Genomic DNA, 18,215 nt, shown 5'->3' on the forward strand with positions numbered 1-18,215 from the left:
TTGATGTTAGAGTGAGCTTAGCTCACCGGGCTTGCAGTTCTGCAGTTTTTGCTTGGGAACTGGGAGTGCTGCTGTTTTCCTGCTCAACTGACGTCTCATTTGGGTCCTGTTTCATTTTAGAGACAGGAGGAATTTGATTTTATCTCTAAGAAACAGCCGAAAACAAGTAGTGTGTGCTGTGATTTCTCCTCCCTTCTCCCAGCCCTTGCTATCCTGCTGTTATGCAGATATCTGCAAAGCACGTCTGTTGGTGGGGGGGTTGAGAGCACACAGTGTTTCCTCTGAAGACTGTTATCAGGTTTGTGGCCCGTGACAACATCTTGTCCTACCCTAGAAGCTTTGCTTGCAGATGTCAGTACTCCCCTGAGCTAGGCTGTGTCCTGGTACACCTTGTGTTTGTGCAGTGTTTGCATGGGGCAAACGCCCCAGAGCAGGGAGGATTTGCTAACACCGAGTCTCCCACCTGCTCTGTGTCCAGGTAGTGAATGTGACGGGCAATCAGGACATCTGCTACTACAACTTCCTGTGTGCTCATCCCCTTGGGGTGCTGAGGTGAGTGACCCCTTTCGTCGCTGTGTGCCTCCTGAGTGTTTGTGCTGTGCCCAGGTCAGGATTTTATGCTTGCCAGGCTCACAGTAACAGTGTTGATAAGATCACTGGGAGTTTAGGACTCTGATCTTTCTGTTTTGCTCAGTAGTGGTGCTCTGTTGCAGTGAGACACATGCACCCTCGAACTTCTGGCACCTGGGCACCCCTTGGAAATCGTTGGCACAGCATTGAGGTGCTCCCGTGCTCTATTGGACACTTGTATCCAAGGTGCAGCAGCTCTGCAAAGAAGTTCAGTCTTTTCAGTGTAGCATTTCTCTAAATTAATGTGGGAGTGCAAAGAAAGCCCAGAGTTGGGCTCTCAGAAGAAGTGTTAACTGGGACAGGTGAACTATTCAAACTAAAATTGTTACCTAGAATGTAAAATTGCAGTTCGGCAGCTGCTGAGGTGAAGGGTGGTGGAGGGGGAGCAAAACGGACTCAGCTTATCACAACCCAGCGTTCAGCTTCCTGCTGCTGTGCTGCCTTTGCCTTACACATTCTTCTTTCCTGCAGTGCCTTCAACAACATCCTCAGCAATGTGGGCCACATGATGCTGGGCTTTCTCTTCCTCCTCATTGTGTTGCGCCGGGACATCCTCCACCGCCGGGCCATGGAGATGAAAGATATCTACACCCTGGTAGGAAGCGTGATTGCCTGGGGCTGAGTGGAGGCAGGGAAGATGGAGTGAACTCAAAAACCAGAGTGATACACAGTGGGTTTCCACTTGCCCTCCTTGCTGGAGGGTTGAATCATCTTTTCTTCCTCCTGTGCAGAAAGGTCTGGGTGGGATGCTTATGTTCCTGCACACCCCAGTGCTTTACTGCTTACAGTATGTCCAGAGTGCTGTGGTGACCCAGCCTGGGCTTTTGAAGACAATATTAATAGAGGAAGGGCTCCCATGGCTCTGGCTTTTCCTGCAGCACTCACTGTGGAGGAACTGGGACAGTAGGAGTGTCTCAAGATGCTTCTCTTTATAGTGAAGTTTGATTTGTCTTAACACAAGAGCTGCTTTTGATAAGTCAGAGGAATTTGGCTGCCTCAGTGTCTGAGGCAGAGCTGCTGGTAGCCAGAGTTTTTGTAGTCTCTCATGGGAGAGGATGGAAAAATCTGCAGCTCTTTGGGCAGAGGAGCTGTGGGTTTGTGGAGACAAACAGCTCTGTTTTCATGGGCTTGGTAGCAAGTAAAGGCATTAGCAGTTGTAAGAGTCTGCTGCTTGTGGTTTTCAGGTCCAGTGTTGGTCAAATTGTGATGGAAATGCCTTCTCACATGGGCTGATGGGCTCTGCTCCTCAGGTGCTTCTAACACCCTACTGACCACAAGAGCAGTTCTTGGTCCACAGTCCTCTCTCAGTTTTGGGGAGGATGTAACACGGCATGAGATACAGGACAGAGATTTTCAGTCTCTTGATGTCACTTCCAAGACACTGAGGTCTTCAAACCTGAACTTTCAGCATGGTTAGCCTGGGTTTGTTGCCTGTGGATTCACCTGGCTATGCCATGTGTCTAAATCCAGAGCCTGTGGTTGCACACAGGGCACTGTGCTGCACTGGTGACTGGAGGACTTGTCTAGGAGTTAGGAGGGATGAAGTGATGGAGAATGGAAGCTTGCCTGTGATCAGGACAGTGAGGATAATTAACTACACAGCTCTGCTCTCTTCCAGGACTATGGGATCCCAAAGCATTTTGGTCTCTTTTATGCTATGGGCATTGCTCTGATGATGGAAGGAGTGCTCAGTGCCTGTTACCACGTCTGCCCTAATTACTCCAATTTCCAGTTTGGTAAGCTGAGTTTCCTTTCCCCTTTTGAGCTGGAGCTAGGATTTGCCATGTTGTGTCCCCCACTGAATTGCTGACGTTTCCCATCCCTCTACCCTTGCAAGTGTCCCTGGAGCCTGCCTGTTTCAAAGCTCAGTCGGGAGGTTGTGATGCCCTGTGGGCACTTATTTTCTGATCCCCTTTAGTTTTTGTTGCCCCAGAGCATGGAAGATGTACTGCAAGGTGGCAAAGCACAAAGTGCTGTAGAGTGCAGTGCAGCAGCAGGGCCAAGCTCAAGGCTGGCAGGCACAGATCCCTGATGCTTTGTGTGCCCTTGGAGCAGCTTTCTGAGGCCACTGGCAGTAGCTGTTTGCACTGTTTCTCTTGTGTCCCTCCACAGACACCTCCTTCATGTACATGATCGCAGGACTGTGCATGCTCAAGCTCTACCAGACCCGGCACCCAGACATCAATGCCAGCGCCTACTCTGCCTATGCCTCCTTTGCTGTGGTGATCTCCCTGGCTGTCCTTGGAGTGGTATGGCTCCTTCTTAGCCACCTGCTTCTCTGGGGAGGAGATGGCATGGCTGGGAATGTGGCTTAGGTGTGAAAATGACTGGGAAAAACAGCAGAGTAGGATAAGAGTGTGTTAAGCAGCTGTTAGCATTTGAATTCTCAGTTCTGCTGGGCTTTCCTCCTCCCTTCCCCTGAGCTTTCAGGTAGGAGAAGAGCAGAGCAGTTTCTTTTAGGTGGGCTTTTTTTTTTGGGCTTTGACCACCACCTGCCATCCTTCTCAAGAGGAGAAATTAATGCATCCAGATGTATGTGTCCAAGCACACAGATGGTCTTCCTGTGGTGTGATTCACATTGGAGGAAAGTGGGGTGAGGCTGCCTGAGCTTCCAAGACCAAGTATCTTATACCTGACGGCTTGTGCCTGTTTTTTCCCTTTGGAAAACTCTATGTTGTTTAGCACAGCTCCTGCAGTTGGCCTCTCAATCTTTGGAGAGGGGCAGGCTGGGATAATGTCTGGGGGGCTCTCAGGCAAATTCCTGGAGTACCTGCCTATGGAAGGGCACTGGAGCAGAAGCTACAGGACTTTTCCCGTTTGCTCATAGCATTGCAAGTACTGAGCTGGGCTCACCAGAATCCCCAACCCATGCTTTACCTTGGAGGTCTCTGCTTCCTGTCTTTTGAAGGACTCATTTTCCTTCATCAGTAACCAGGCAAAATCCATGGAATTCTTGCTCTGAACTAGCAGCTAGATCCCAGTGGGCTGTCAGCTCCTCACTACCACATAATGCAGAGCTCTTTGTTTACAAGACTGTCTGTGGGATAAGGCATGCAGGAGGAGCTGGTGACCTTGGGACTTCCCAAGAATCTCTTGATAGGTGTAGTAAATCTTGACAACCCAGGTTCAAAACACTGAGACTTTGTTATGGATTGCTCTGTCTTCTTTTGTGGGATGCTTCGAAGCTGTTCAGTGGATCTTGAAAGCAGCATGTCTCCCTTGTTCCATTCATGGAGAGGTGGCTTTTCTGCTTGTTTTTTGGTGTGTGGTTTTTTTTCTCTGCCCACACAAAGTGAAAAGTTCAGGTGAGTTCTTTGCCCCAGGGAAGGGGAGTGGTCACAGCCTGATGGCAGATCAAGAGTTTCTGGACTCCTTATTGTATGAATGAAAGATTAGGGGTTTAGTATAGCATTAACCTGTGCTTGCAGGTTACTTCCAGTCCTTAAATAAAATGAAACTGCACAGTAGGAGCAATTGCCTGCAGAGCACTTCTGTCCTTTTTGGTCTACTTTGGTACAATTGTTAAAGTAATGGTTGGTTCCCTGACCACCTTTGTAAAAATCTGCATCCTGACCAGAGAGCTGCTGCCCAGCCCAGCAGAGAGAGCTTGCCTGGCCTGGGGGTCCCTGCACTGCTTCTCCCTGGGCCAGCTGCTGTCCTTCCTGTATTGTCTAAAGGGGCATTCTGAAAGAGTGGTCTCCTCTCCAGGATGCTGAGCTCCTCTTGCTTCTCTGGACTTTGTTTTGAATTTATAGATCTGTTTTCTGATTGGAAGTTTAGGGGCTTCTCTTCATGTTCACTAAAGTTGTTTAATGTCCCATGATGATGTAGGACAGGAAAGGATTGTCCTGCTGAAAGAGGGCTCAGTTTGCTTTTAAAATGTCTTTGCTTTCAGGTGTTTGGGAAAAATGACATGTGGTTCTGGGTTATTTTCTCAATGATCCACGTTTTGGCCTCGCTGGCTCTCAGCACCCAGATCTACTACATGGGCCGCTTCAAGATCGGTGAGTGCAGTGACTGACCCATCTCCTCCCAGGTGTGCGGGTGCCTCCTGTCCTCACCTGCCTGTGCAGCACAGTCCTGTGGCCCCTCTTCTGGGCTACCTTGTCCTCTCATCCCTCTGGTGCTTTCCTGGCCTCTGAAGTCCTTGTGCTACTGCTTCCCAGAGCAGTGGGAATCAGCAGGAGCTGTGTGCTCTGTGGTGGCAGGACTGCTGGGCTCTGAGGGAGCTGCCCTTCAGCTGCAGCTCTCCCTAGTGCTGTGCTCAGAGGGTGACCTACGCCCTGTCAGGGGGTGAGGGGGGAGAGGGCCTGCTGGGGAGCCTGACTCTTGTGCTCTGCTTATAAACCTGTTTCTCCTTCCTCTTCTGCTCCTGTCTGCCTCAGACGGCCCTGACTCAGGTAACTGTCCACAGCTTTCCTTTTTCCCTGTTGAATTCATTGTGCTGAGGTGTAGCAGCCAGGGATTGCATGGATGTGCATGGGGAGGCAGGATCGTGTGCCACCTGGGGTCAGCTCTTGGGAAGTGAAACCGGTTTGCCAGCAGCACTGCCAGTCCTGTGCCTTGGCAGGAAGGGAGTGATGCAGCCCAGGAGAGCTCAGATCTTGGTGCAGGAGCCTTTTCAAGCTCTGCCTTGTGGCTAAAGGGGAACATCTGTGTTCATGCATGCCTGTCCATCCCCACTGCCACTGATGGCTCTGCAGTGAAGCTTCTGCAATGATTTTGAGATTAGGAGTGTCTTGAGTGTGCTCTGCCCTTCTAGGACCCTCTAAAGCCTGTGGGACCTGTTTCTGCTGTTTCCCTGCTCCAGCAGCTTGTTCCATGGAAGGTGCTTTTCCCCCTTCCTACACAGACATACACCTTTCTTCCAGAGATGGGGTTGCAAAGCCAGCCTCTACACATACAGGCAGGGCCTGCATGACTTCTGAATAGAGAGATTTTTAAAATTTATTTTTGTTGTAACCTGTTGTTCTGGCCAAATGCCATCCACATCCTGTGGTGGATGCCCTTCTGCTCAGCACAGACTGCTCCCAAAGGGCAAGACATGAATCTGCTGACACATTGGGTTCTATGTTGTCAGCTGGTAGGTGTCAGCTTCTTCCTCACAGGTGTTTTAGAGCTCACTGTGCTGGCTGTTCTGGCTTTTATCCTTTCCTTTGACAGACTTGGGCATATTTCGGCGAGCAGTGATGGTGCTGTACACGGACTGTATCCAGCAGTGCAGCCGACCAATGTACATGGTAGGTGACTTCTCATCTCCAGCACCTCTCAGCAATTCCTCACTCTTTAGGCAATGTGTGGATGAAAGAGGTGGGGCTACTTGAAGAAGGGATGGTCCTTGCTTCCCTTGTTCTCTCTCCCCCAAAATGGTTGGGTAAGTGTAGGTCTCTGCTGGAGTGGTTTACCCCCAACTTTCAAGCCTCCCCTGACCTCAGCCTTGGTGAATAAAACATCAGAGCAAAGGTGATACAAGCATTACAGGATTTGCCTTTGCACTTGCTCTCTGGGAGCATCCATTCAGAGGAACAGGTACGAGGCTCTGTGCAGTGCAGCCTCTCTGGGGAAGGCTGCAGCTATTTTGGTTTTGTGGCTTAAGCAAAAGCAATTGCCATTTCTGCAGCACCTCAGGGCAGACAGCAAAAAGGTAAGAAAAGGTGGCTGTTACCTTGTGTCCCCCTGATTGCTTTCTCCTTAGCATAGAGTGCTAATTAGGGCTTGAGGCCAAATGGAGTTTTTCACCCATGAGCATCCTTTTTCTTAATTTTTTATTTATTCTCCCATCTCTGAATAAGCAAACTTGGTCCATTCAGGCATGAAGTAAGCCTGGCCAGCCTGAAATAGCTACATCATGAAAGCAGCTTGTAAGCATAAACGCACATGCCTTGTAAATATAATCCTTCTGCCTGCTGTAGTTACAGTGCTTCCCTAGCTAATGGTGAGATGGGAGGAAAAAGGGGCTCTCTGAATATGTGCAGGATGCTGTCCAAAGCTTCCCCTGCTGCCTCTTTCAAGCACATCCTTGTTCTCTGCAGTAATTCTATTGTAGAACAGTGGGAGGGAAGGAATCTAACTAGAAAAACAGTAGAAGCAGTCAAAGGATTCACAGAACCTCCTGAGGCCCCTTAAGTGCTGAGCTTGTCCTTTTTTCGATGTTTAGTCTCCTTGCAACACTTTCTTAAAATTTTTGAGGGTCAGAGCAGTTTCCACCCAGAAAAAGCTCCTGCAGAGCCAGGTACGTGTGTGTTTGCAGGAACCAGACTCCAAATCCTCACATAATGCTGTCCTGAGTTTCTGAGGCAAAGGCCTCTTTTTGCATACTCTTTTCATTTCATCTGATCATCAGTGTCTTTTCTCCAGGACAGGATGGTGCTGCTCATTGTTGGGAACGTGGTCAACTGGTCCTTGTAAGTACTGGCATGTTGGTGCCTTGTGTATTTGTGCATGTGAGCAGCAGGGTTTGGTACTGGCACACAGGTGGCCTGGAGTGATGGGGAGATGCAGCAGTGTCTGTGCAATAATCCTGTGCTGGGGCCCTTCTGACGTGTGTTGGCAGGCAGGCTGATCTGAGGGTGGTAGGCAGATTCATGGGATGCAGTACATGGAGCTACGTGGAGCATCCCTGAGGTTTTCAGCTCAGGCTGTCTCATGGCTCATGTCTGAGGGAGTTTGTGCAGGGCTGGCCTGGTACTGTGCTGCTGTGTTGTGCTTCCCACAGAGCTGGGAGATCTCTCTGGCACAGCCAAGGTGCAGGAGACCTGACGGACACTGAGTCACAGAGCCTGGCTCAGCAGTAACTGCATGGGAGGGATCAGCTCTTGGGTGAGACCTAAAATCATTGCCCCAGGCTCTTGCTTTTGGCTAAAGCTGCTTCTCAGGGATGTGTCTTCAGCCAAATGTACAGGTCTAGGACCAGATCCTACTGAGTGAGATGTGTTTGGCCATGGGCTGGAAGCAATCCAGGGCCCTTGCCTGTCCTCTGGGGTCTCCAGTTGCTTCAGCAGCTGACCATGGCTAAATTTCCTTGGCTGGGAGCAGAGGCAAACAGCGCATTTCCTCCAGGGAGTTGTGGTGCTGTGGCACTGGTGCTGTGTCCTGCAGTCCTGGGTGGGGGTTGGAACAGTGTGTGGCTGTCAGATTGGGGATGTACCCTGTCCCCAGTGAAAGAGGCTGGCTGATGTCCCTTTTATCCTCTGTCTCAGTGCTATCTTTGGGCTGGTGTATCGACCCAGGGACTTTGCCTCCTACATACTGGGAATCTTCATCTGTAACCTGCTGCTGTATCTGGCCTTCTACATCATCATGAAGGTAATGGGAGGCAGCTGTAGCTGTCCCTGACGCCCCTGTCTCCAAAGGGGAAGCGATGGGCCTTTTTTCTGGCTGCAGTTTGGGTTCCTGTGGTGCTGCAGAGAGATGTGGAGCAACCTTTGTGGGGCTCTGGGTGGGGCAAGGTGTTGGGGAGGGATGGTGTGTAGGCATTTCAAGGGTGGCTGGGCTGTGTCTTTGGGGGAGGGCAGCCTTTCGCTGATGCAGATGGTGCAGGCTGGTGTGTGAGCCTTGTGCATGGCTCTGTCCCTGGGAAGAACTCAGGCTGTGTCCCTGTCTGCAGCTCCGCAGCTCTGAGAAACTCCTGCCCATCCCCATGTTCTGCATTGTGGCCACGGCAGTGGTGTGGGCAGCTGCCCTCTACTTCTTCTTCCAGACCCTCAGCAGCTGGGAGGTAAATTTCCATTTTTTTGTTCTTCTGTCCATCCTTGTCTCATTCTCTTTCCTTCCTGGTGTTTGTTTTGCACAAAAAAAGACTCTGGAGAAGTCTTGGGCTGCTCATGAGGAGTTGAAATGGCTGAACTCATTTAGCAGACTTGTGACAGGAGCATGGGAAGCTGTGCTGAGCCAAAAATGACTGTAGCTGTGTAGAGGCTGTTTATGACCCAGGTGATCTGGAGGTGATTGGTCCTTCCTAGGGGACAGAGGAGGAGCTGGGGATCTGAAAAGAAAACTGGGAAAATCCTGACCAGTGCTGGGTGGGAGATATCCCTGGAGCAGATGGCCACCTGGGGTCAACCAGGTCAGCCTGCCTGGGCTTGTTAGGGCTCTTGGTGACCTGGGAGGCCATGAAATCCTGACTGGGTGCCTTCTAATAGGATGTCACATCCATCTCCATGGAAATGAGGGGCTTGCTTCAGGGTGGTCTGATGGAGGCTGTACAGATTGTGCTATGCAGAACCTCAGATGTGGAGACCAGAGGCTTCCCCTTGGATATGTGGATTGTGGTCCCAGATCCATTTTGAGGTCCAAGTATAACATTGTGTTCCTGTCCTGCCCTTGCCACATGTCTCGCCAGCACAGCACCCTTTCCTGAACCCTGCTTGAAGGGTTAAGACAGAGTGATCCCTGTAGGGTACAGTGTGGCCAGCAAGGGCCCAGTATGGGTGGATATCAGGTCCTGACCCCCTGCCTGCCCTCCTAGGAGACTCCAGCAGAGTCCCGGGAAAAGAACCGGCCATGCATCCTGCTGGGATTCTTCGATGATCATGATGTCTGGCACTTCCTCTCTGCAGCTGCCTTGTTCTTCTCCTTTCTGGTGAGTCCTGCTGAGCCTCCTACTCTGCTGGATGGCCTCACCCTCTCCTCTTTCACCTTGCTCCCCTCTATCCACGTGGAGCTGTGACTGCTCCAGAACTCCACAGAAGTGCCCCAATTCCTCTGCTTGGCTCTACCTCCAGATTTCCTTCACAGTGGGATGCTCCTTGTCAGTGGGATCAGGGATCAGACTTCCTCCTTTATTTCTCTCCCAGTGCCTCCTGGCCTCAAATTCCCTCTGGGGCTGTGGGTCACACAGCTGTTGTGGGGAAGCTGAGGGGCTGCTGTTGTGACCAATGACTCATGGATTCGTGAATACCTCCCATAAAAGCAAGGCTTAAGATCTGAAAGGAAGATCTCCCTGGCCAGCAAGACCTGAATCTGACATGCACTTTCCTCCTCAGGTCCTGCTGACCCTGGACGATGACCTGGATACGGTGCGCAGGGACAAGATCCCAGTGTTCTGAGTCCCCAGGGACACGGGCGCAGAGGTGTCCCAAACTGCTCAGCCAAAGGCACTGGGCCACGGGTGTCTGTGGGGAATGAGCCTGCTTCTGTGGCCAACAGCCCAGTGGGAGCAGGGGAGCTGGATCCCACAGCAGGCATGAAGGGGTGCTGTGGCAACTGAGGTGGGACCAGGAGGGAAGATGACGTTTGCTCCTTTCCTGCCACATCCTCTGGGGTAGGCTTGATCCAGAGGCCAAGGCTAGTACACAGCCCTCTGGCTTGTGGGTGCAGAGGGTGCTGGAGCCAGTGATGGGGGAGGAAACAGGAGGGGAGGCATGTTAGAGACCTTTGCTTCCCTTCCTTCTTGCTGATGTGCTCTGCATCCTCTCTGGTGAGCAGGCTTGAGAAGTGCCATGCAGCTCCTCCTGCATTGGGAGCTGATGCCTGCAGGCTGCTGCCCTCAGTCTCTTCAGCAGCATGGGGAGAGCATTTGGTTCCTGTCCTGTAGCAGCTGAGGGAGCAAAGGACTCCAAACTGAGGTGGCAGTGGGAGGACTGTGCTTTCTGTTTTCTTCTTTTTGTTGGAGAGACTCTGGTAGCTGGTGGGGAGCCATGGTACCAAGGCTGCAGCGTTGGTGGGAGGTGGTGAACTAGAGCTGCCAGACTCAGAGCCTCCTGCCTTGCTCTTGCAGCCTCTCTGTCACTCAGCCACACTCCTGTGGCAGCTCCAGTGCTGGCACTTGTCAGTCACAAGTGCTCTCCTCAAGCGACCCTAAGAGACACCGCACAGCAAAGCCACAGCCTTCTGTGGCAGCCCTTGGCTCCTGCTGTGTGCCTCGCCAAAGGAGCAGGGTGGAACAGGGAGGTTTTCCAGCAGCCCCAGACTTTCTCCTCCCATGACCTTGCTTTGCAAAGCAGGTTCCTTTATGGCCTGGGAGTGTGAAGGAGGTTTTGGGGCAGTTGGAGTAGAGCTCTTCAGCTAAAGATCTGGACCAAATTTTCTTCTCCAACTTGTCTGAATCTGAAATGAGTTTTTTAATGGCTTCTGCATTCTTTTCAGTTTCTTAGTTATTTAAAAAAACAAGAATAAGGTGTGAATTATTTCAGGCCTTGCATCTAAAATGGGACCTGTTTTGCAAATTTGTAATTAAAAAGTGTTCTTTGAGGCCTGCTGTCCTTATTCTTGTCATTGCCTGAGCATTTTTACTTTGGTGTATGTGCATGTAGCCAGTGATGCAAAGGTTTCATTCCACTTCTGCTTACTAAAGCAGATGACTCTGGTGATGTTTTACTCCCAAGAGTCTATATCTCCTTGAACAGTTTTGCAACAGCTGGTTTTTATTTTTTTCTAAGTTGGAGTTTGTCGAGATGGTCAATAAAATGGATGTTCCTGGTTCCCTGCTCTGCAGGTTAATCTGAATTCTTCTTGCTCGTGCTCTCAGCAGCAGAGACAGCAGTCGTGGCAGAGGGGTGCCCAGTGGTGTCACACAGCTGAAACCATCCTTGGGACTGTCACAGGCATTTCCTGAGCACAGGTGTGGATGACCTGCTTGTTCTCTTAACCAAATTGCCTTTGTGAGGCTACATGAAGAACAGACACTCGTTTGTCACTGTAGTTCCTTGGGCAGGGTGAGGAGAGGGCTGGAGGAGGAAGGACACAAGAGGCTGCCAGCCTTTATCTTTCCGAGCAGAGCTGTGCTGCTCCGGAGGGTGTCGGGGTAGCTGTGCCAGATTGAAGGAGGACCTGTGTGCCCCCAAATTTGTCCAGTTCTGAGAACACATTTTTATAAAATATACTCTTTCTCCCTGTGTCTTTCATAATCTGTATGACCTTTCATAACCTCTCAGACCTTGTTCCAAGGTTGTATTTGTTTCTAGCCAGGAAGCCGGTTATCTTCTCTAAATTGAAATGTGAGGAAAAAATAATGCTGAACAGCAGTTGGAAGGCTCGACGTAGGAGGCAGAACAGCATATGGGCTCGCTGGGCTGAGCAGATGAGCACAGCATGGAAGGGTAAGGTGGTAGCAGGGAGGGAGAAGGAGGCTGGAGAACAGCACAGAACGAACAGAAAACCACGACAGAATTCAATTAAGTATAAGGAGAAGCACCTCAAGCCTGAGAGATGGGAGGAAGGGTTGGAATCGTTTCCCTGCTGCTTCTGTGCTTCCAGCTTGATGCATCAATTTTTAAAATCTCCTCTTAGCTCTGCCCTGCCTGCTGGGCTCTCTTCGTGCTTCAGCTCTCCCACCTAGCGGCCACCTGAGCCTTCGATTGCTGCCGGTCTGGCTGGGCACCCGGGCCGTGTACGCTCCCAGCTGTCCCAGGCACGCTTGGCTCTGCAGCCCTTGCCCCAGAACTGGAGCTTGTCTGGAGTGCTGCTGTCCTTCTCCAGGCCCCTGCCCTCGGGAAGGATGATCAGCTTGTTGGGTATATGGGGGCCCCTCATTCCATGGCCTGCAGGGGTCATGCTGTTGTTTTCTCTCCTCCGAGAGGGATGTGTAGGGGTAAAAGCAGAGCAGCACCATGGAATTGTGTTGGGAGGTGAGGGAGCCTCTCTGCTGCCCATGGGCTGGTCGTGGAGTCCCTGCTGTGCTCATGCTCGGGATAAGCTGCTGTCACAACTCCTGAAAGGCAAACAAACGGTGCCACAGGTGGGGACACCTCCCACTAGAGCAAATGGTTCAAAGTCCTGTCCAACCAGGCCTTTCTAAAGATGGTGGATGCACCACCTCTCTGGACAACCTGTTCTAGTCTTTTACCACTCTCATTGTAAAAAACTTCTTCCTTACATTCCACCTAATTCCTGTTTTCTCAGGAAATGTAGGTAAAGTTGTTCTGCCTAGTACAACTCAAAGGAGAAGGAAACAGCTTCTGTGTAATACTAATACCCCCTCACAGGTTAGGAAAACTACCAGGGCCAGGTGCCCCCCTGAGCCTCTCTTGACAGAAGAGCCGCCAAGGCAGGGGGAATGCACTGCAGTGTGGAAGAGGAAGGCAGCTGCCTTGTGTCCTGTTTCCCCTCCCCTCTGCTATGACTGAACTGTACACAGGGGCTGTCACTGAAGGAACAGAAGCCTCTCTGTCTTAATACTAAACCTCAGCCTTTTTTAAAATTAAGACCTTCCCCCTAAAGGCAACTTCCAGACATGCAAGAATTTTGAAGTTTACAAGCCAGGTTTTCTGGAGCCTCTGAAAAGAATTGGCTCCTAGTAACGCAGTATTGTGCAATCTCGCTAAAAAGTCTTTACTTACCTTGCAGGGTCTCTGTACTGCTCTCATCCAGACCACATCCTTTAGCTTCAAACTGTGACAAAACAGTTGTCTTAGACCACTTCAAAACCAATGCAAGGGACTGTGATGAGAAGCATTTTATAAAGATGAAGTTGTATCTCAACAGTGATCACTGTCACTGGAGCAGGGACAGCATTTGCCATGTATTTTTTAGATACTACAGGATCAGTATTTATTTCTCCTGAACTACATAGTTTTGTATCTCCAAATAATGTGGTGCATAACTCTGGTATAGGCAGAGAATGTACATCAGTGGAAAACTTTGACTGTAAATTCCCAGTCTCAAAGCAAAGCTAAGTAATACTCCTAAGTATTTTGACCTATACTTAAGAGTGAATGGCATGGCTTTCCAGGGGCAAAGAAGCTATACCAACAAGAACACCAAGAACACAATATTCAAAGAGTGTTTTTCTTTTTTTTTAATAAAATACTATCATGTTCATATCTATACAAATAATTATTACAACTATTAAACAAAGTATTACATTTAACAATAGAAATCTCAGAACTCTGAACAAGATCATGGTTTGGGATATTTACACCTGAATGCAACACATTTGTAAAAAGATGTCAAAATAAACAGAGCAAGATCTTATTTACAATTGGAAGATGATGTTCCTGTTCATTCATTATAGATTTCTACTGCAGAGTTCCTATTTTCCATTACAAAATAGTAAGGACTTTCCACTGGGACCGTATCCAAGTCATTTACAGCTGTATAAAACAGAAGCACAGCAGAATACTCTGGACTGAATATAAATAATTTACATTGTGGAGGGCAACAGCATCTTTGATTAATCTCCTGTGGCAAAATCCATATTTGCTTCCCTTCTCACAGTGAGCAGGCAGGAACAGGGTCCAACCCCCCACGAGCTCTGTTGTTTCACACCTGTGATTGCCAGAACAGCAGCACATATTGCAAATGTGAAAACCTTGTAAAGATACTTCTGGTGAGGCAGAAAAAAAAGCCTTTTAAAAAAAATTAATCTCAGAAAAACCAGTATCAACAAATAATGAATGGTGTCTGTGTAACTAAGCAGGGCTTGCTCACAGAGAGTATGAATTTGTGTTGTCAGGACTGAAAATCTCTGCTAAATCTTTCACCACGGAGTAACCTACTCTGAGTGGGAATAAAGCCCTGATGCTCTGAGGTTTCCAATTGATGGATGGCAGAAGCAGTAGGAAATTGAAAACGCTCTCACACAAACCTGTGTCTGCTACCCATGCTGGATCATGGCAGTGGGAGAAGGGAACAGCAGTAGGTGGTAACAGGTCAGGTGATAGCAAGGAATGGAGCTCCTTACAGCACTGTATCAGAAAAACAAATATGACTGATCTGGTATAAACTGATTCAATTCTACTCTGTCTTGCCAGTGAAAGTGGGATCATTATTAAAGCGAGGAGCATGAAACTTACTAGGGGAACAGCAAAAGATGACAGCTCTTAGCACACTCAGTCATCCAGAAACAGCGGGAGTTTACTGAGTCCTTGAGCCAGGACTGCACAAGTACCTCAGAGAAAGGTGAAAAGACAACAGGACACCAGGAATAATTAAAGGACCCCTCTTCTCCAGCCATGCCCTCTGCAAGTTGCCCTGCCACACGACTTATTTCCTGCAACAGCACTACAGTCACCAACCACAGCAGCAGCAGCACAGCTTTAAAGTGCAGTAGGAAATCTGTGCAAAGTTCAGGAGGCTCTGGACTCGCACAGTGCATTTATTTTTTTTTCAGAGAGGTGCTCTTCCACCTGGGCAGCAGCACAGTGATGAGCTGGAAGCATGAGCTGGAAAACCCATCCCAGTAAGGCTCAGCTCAGCCCCCAGCTCAAATCACTTCAGTTCTTATTTTCTTTAACTGTTCCTAAATGAGGTCCTTTCTCTCAAGAAAAAGGTATATAAATACTAACACATTTATATTTTATTGCCTGCTTTCAGTTTAGTCTATCTCTGCTCTTACTCTCCTAGGCTGTTTAAGGGACTAATATGGACTACACTGACATATGTTGGGCAATAATAAATAATACTGGGCAATCCAGCCCAATGTTATTTATTATTGTTTGTTGGAGTCATTTAGGCCAAGCTGAAACCCACAGCCACACAATGCCTGTCAGCTGTGGCAGTCCCACCCCAGAGGTAGTGCCCAACCTTTCCCTTCCACTGCTGATTTTTCTAAATTAAGCAGTACTGGGTATTTTTCTTTCCTTCAAAGCCAGAACAAACCCTGTGTAAGTAGCCTTCAAAAAAAGTATTAGGGAAGAGAAAATGCAATTCTCAGGCTAACAAATCACAGCTAAACCCACAAAATCTTTTCCAAGTACATCTTGAAAAACAAAGGAACCGTTAATTGCTGGGTAGTCCTCAGGAGAAAAAGATAAATGTTGACATTGATGCTTGCTGAAGAAAATGGATTTGCTTGTCAAATGGTTTTCATAACAAGTAAACCAGAATCATTCCATCTGCAGAAGCTCCTTTTTCAAACTGCCCTCTCCAAGCACAGGTCAAGGTAAGGTGAGCTTTATCGACCTGATGGCTAAGCACAAGTTCAGTGGGAGGGGAAAGGGAAAATAAAGAAAAGGATGTGTAAGATGTTGCAATTGCTCCTCTTCTTTAGAGCAGAACCTGAGGCCCTGGGGAAACACTGAGACACCAACATGTCAGTGCCACAAACTGACCTACAAAACTAAGTGCAAGAAGCCTGGTGGATGTGGAATGCCAGGCAAGATTAGTTTACAGTGACAAGGAAAACCCCAAACAATTTAATAATTAAAAACTAACAGAAATTTAACATCTAATTTCCTCTCTTTCGGTGTGAAATATCCAGTCCCTCCACTGTTCCTCCTAAAGGCAAAAGAGTGTGGATATGTGAGAAGATGAAACCCACAAGCTGCTCTCAAACCAGGGGACTAGGCCAGGCTCAGCATTCAAAGCCCATCTTGGACAGTCAAGCAGACCAAAAGGCTACACAACAGATCCAATTTTCCTTTAATTAAAGTTACCTGAAGGCCAGTCAGCAGTGTAAATAGCAGAATTTGGATGAATGTGTTGATATGAAGCCCTTGCAGAGAGGTCTGCCTATCTTTCTTCTCGCAGCAGTCTCCTGATCCCACACCAACGGGATCATTTAGTGTCACTTACAGCATGTAAAGGGACTCACACAGGACTTCAACAGAAATTGCCATGTTCAAGGAAGGGAATGAAATGATATTTCTCCATCCTGGTCTCGTCAGGTCTCAGAAAAAGCCCTGAGAAGGACGAGAAGATGCCCTGTCACAACAAAACACAATCCTCCAGAGAAGACCAAGGCTCACACAGTAAGTACTTCTCAGCCACACACCGCAAAATCCTGCTAAACAGTTCCTGCTAAATCCCAGCAGTCTCTGTATGGCTGAAATGCCTGTGCTGTGATTCCCTGCACTGCAGGCATCCTGTGAGCAAGGAGGAGCTGGTTTTGGTTGTCTTTGTAAACAGAAAGGGGGCATGCAAAAGTCACTGACACAGTTACTGCCTCTTCAGAAAATGATGTACAGTGTGAAAAAAAACCAATTTAAATCACAGCTGACATATTCTATTGTGAATACTCAGGACTGCACTTAACCTTGAGACAACAGCAGTAAATATGGAGGAATAGGAGAATAGAACAGGTATCTCAGTTGAAAGGGACCTACGGAGATCATCCACTCCAGCTGCCTGGCGTGCCTCCATCCACTTCAGGACTCAGCATGTTGTCCAGATGCCTCTTAAACATGATTGTGGCATCAACCACCTCTCTAGCAAGCTTGTTCCAGTGTCTGAGCACCCTCCTGGTAAACAAATGCTTCCTAATGTCCAGTCTGAATCTCCCTTGGTGCCTCTTTGAGCCATTCCCGTGTGTCCTGTCAGTGGATCCCAGGGAGAAGAGATCTGCACCTCCCTCTCCACTTCTCCTGTCAGGGAGCTGCAGAGAGCAAGGAGGTTGACTGTCTATCCAGATCCATCTCCAAAGCATCCGTCAACAGCATGCCCAAGTTTGGTATCATCAGCAAACTTGCCAATGGTGTGTTCAACTCCTGCATCCAGATCAGTGATAAATACATTGGATAGAACTGACCCTGGAACTGAGCCCCGAGCAACACTGCTGGTGACCAGGAGCCAGCCAGACCAGTAGCCCCATTCACTGTAAGTCCTTTGAGCTCTGCCCTTCAGCCAGTTCTTCACCCAGCACACCATGAACCTGTTCATCCCACAGCTGGACAGCTTGTGCAGATGGATGCTGTGAGGGACAGTATCCAAAGCATTACTAAAATACAGAAAAATTACACCCACTGCCTTCCCTTCACCCACTAGGTGGGTGGCCTTATCACAGAAGAGTATCAAATTAGCTAGACAGGATTTTAACTTTGTGAACCTGTGTTGCCTGTGCCTGATGGCTGCATTATTCCTTAAACTCCTTTCAACAGCACCCAGTATAATCTTCACGATTTTCCCAGGAACCCAGGCTAGACTCACAGTCTGTAGTTCCCTGGATTCTTCCCTCCTGCCCTTTCTGTATACTGGAATAACACTGGCTACCTTCCCATGAGTAGTGACCTGTCCAGACTCCCAGACCTTCAGCAGATGACCGAGCAGGGTCCTGCTGTATGTCCTGCTTGCTCCTTCAGTACTCTGGGATGAATCCTATCTGGCCAAGTGGATCTGTGGACATTCAAGTGTTGCAACAGGTTTAAGTTTGTAAGCTCTCTCCAGCTTTCACAGACATCATAAAGTAGTGTAGTTTTAGGAAACTAATGTGGTATTCTGTGAAAGTCTGGAATGATAAGCAGGATTAGCAGCTTTATATAATAAAAGTCCTGGAAGCCAGGTCTTAATTTTTCACTAGTTTGTCCTGAAAGCCAAACCCATTGCTGCACACAGAATGCCATTTAAAGAGAGCAAGAATGGGCAGGTTTGCTTCCCTCCTCAAAGACCACACAAGTGTGTAATGCACAGAGTGGCTCCTGCTTCAATCCCCCTATCCTTACCATCCAGAACCCATGGAACAGTCACTGTTATGGAACTCACCTCACCATCTGAGGCAGACCCTTTGAGACCCACTGCACCAGAGACACCCCTTTCGTCGAGTCTCAGCAGGGCACACCCAGACCTGCAGCTGGCTGTCAGTTTGAGGCTGAGAACTGACTCATTCCTAACCCCTGCCCCCTGCACAGGCCAGTGGCTGCCACTTGCTCAGTGACTGCCCTGTGGCAGAGAGAAGCTGCCTTGCTGTGAACTGAAATACTCAATTATTTATT

At 48.8% G+C, this 18,215-nt stretch overlaps 1 protein-coding gene across 1 annotated transcript in view; it reads left to right on the forward strand.

Annotated features, from left to right (window-relative positions):
* The window catches only part of SIDT1 (SID1 transmembrane family member 1), a gene marked incomplete at both ends in the record, with an annotated part of 38,596 nt that extends 28,919 nt beyond the window's left edge, over positions 1-9,677 (forward strand). Inside the window, 11 exons of the mRNA XM_082279062.1 lie at positions 479-552; positions 1,102-1,225; positions 2,249-2,366; positions 2,743-2,879; positions 4,526-4,634; positions 5,794-5,870; positions 6,988-7,034; positions 7,830-7,935; positions 8,237-8,347; positions 9,098-9,211; positions 9,615-9,677. Of these exons, the coding sequence (XP_082135188.1) occupies positions 479-552; positions 1,102-1,225; positions 2,249-2,366; positions 2,743-2,879; positions 4,526-4,634; positions 5,794-5,870; positions 6,988-7,034; positions 7,830-7,935; positions 8,237-8,347; positions 9,098-9,211; positions 9,615-9,677 (1,080 nt within the window). The remainder of the gene's footprint in view (positions 1-478; positions 553-1,101; positions 1,226-2,248; positions 2,367-2,742; positions 2,880-4,525; positions 4,635-5,793; positions 5,871-6,987; positions 7,035-7,829; positions 7,936-8,236; positions 8,348-9,097; positions 9,212-9,614) is intronic.
* Positions 9,678-18,215: the final 8,538 nt, after the last annotated feature.

This window comes from Coloeus monedula, assembly GCF_965178545.1.
Source record: "Coloeus monedula genome assembly, chromosome: 3".
In the NCBI taxonomy this organism is placed as follows: Eukaryota; Metazoa; Chordata; class Aves; order Passeriformes; family Corvidae; genus Coloeus; species Coloeus monedula.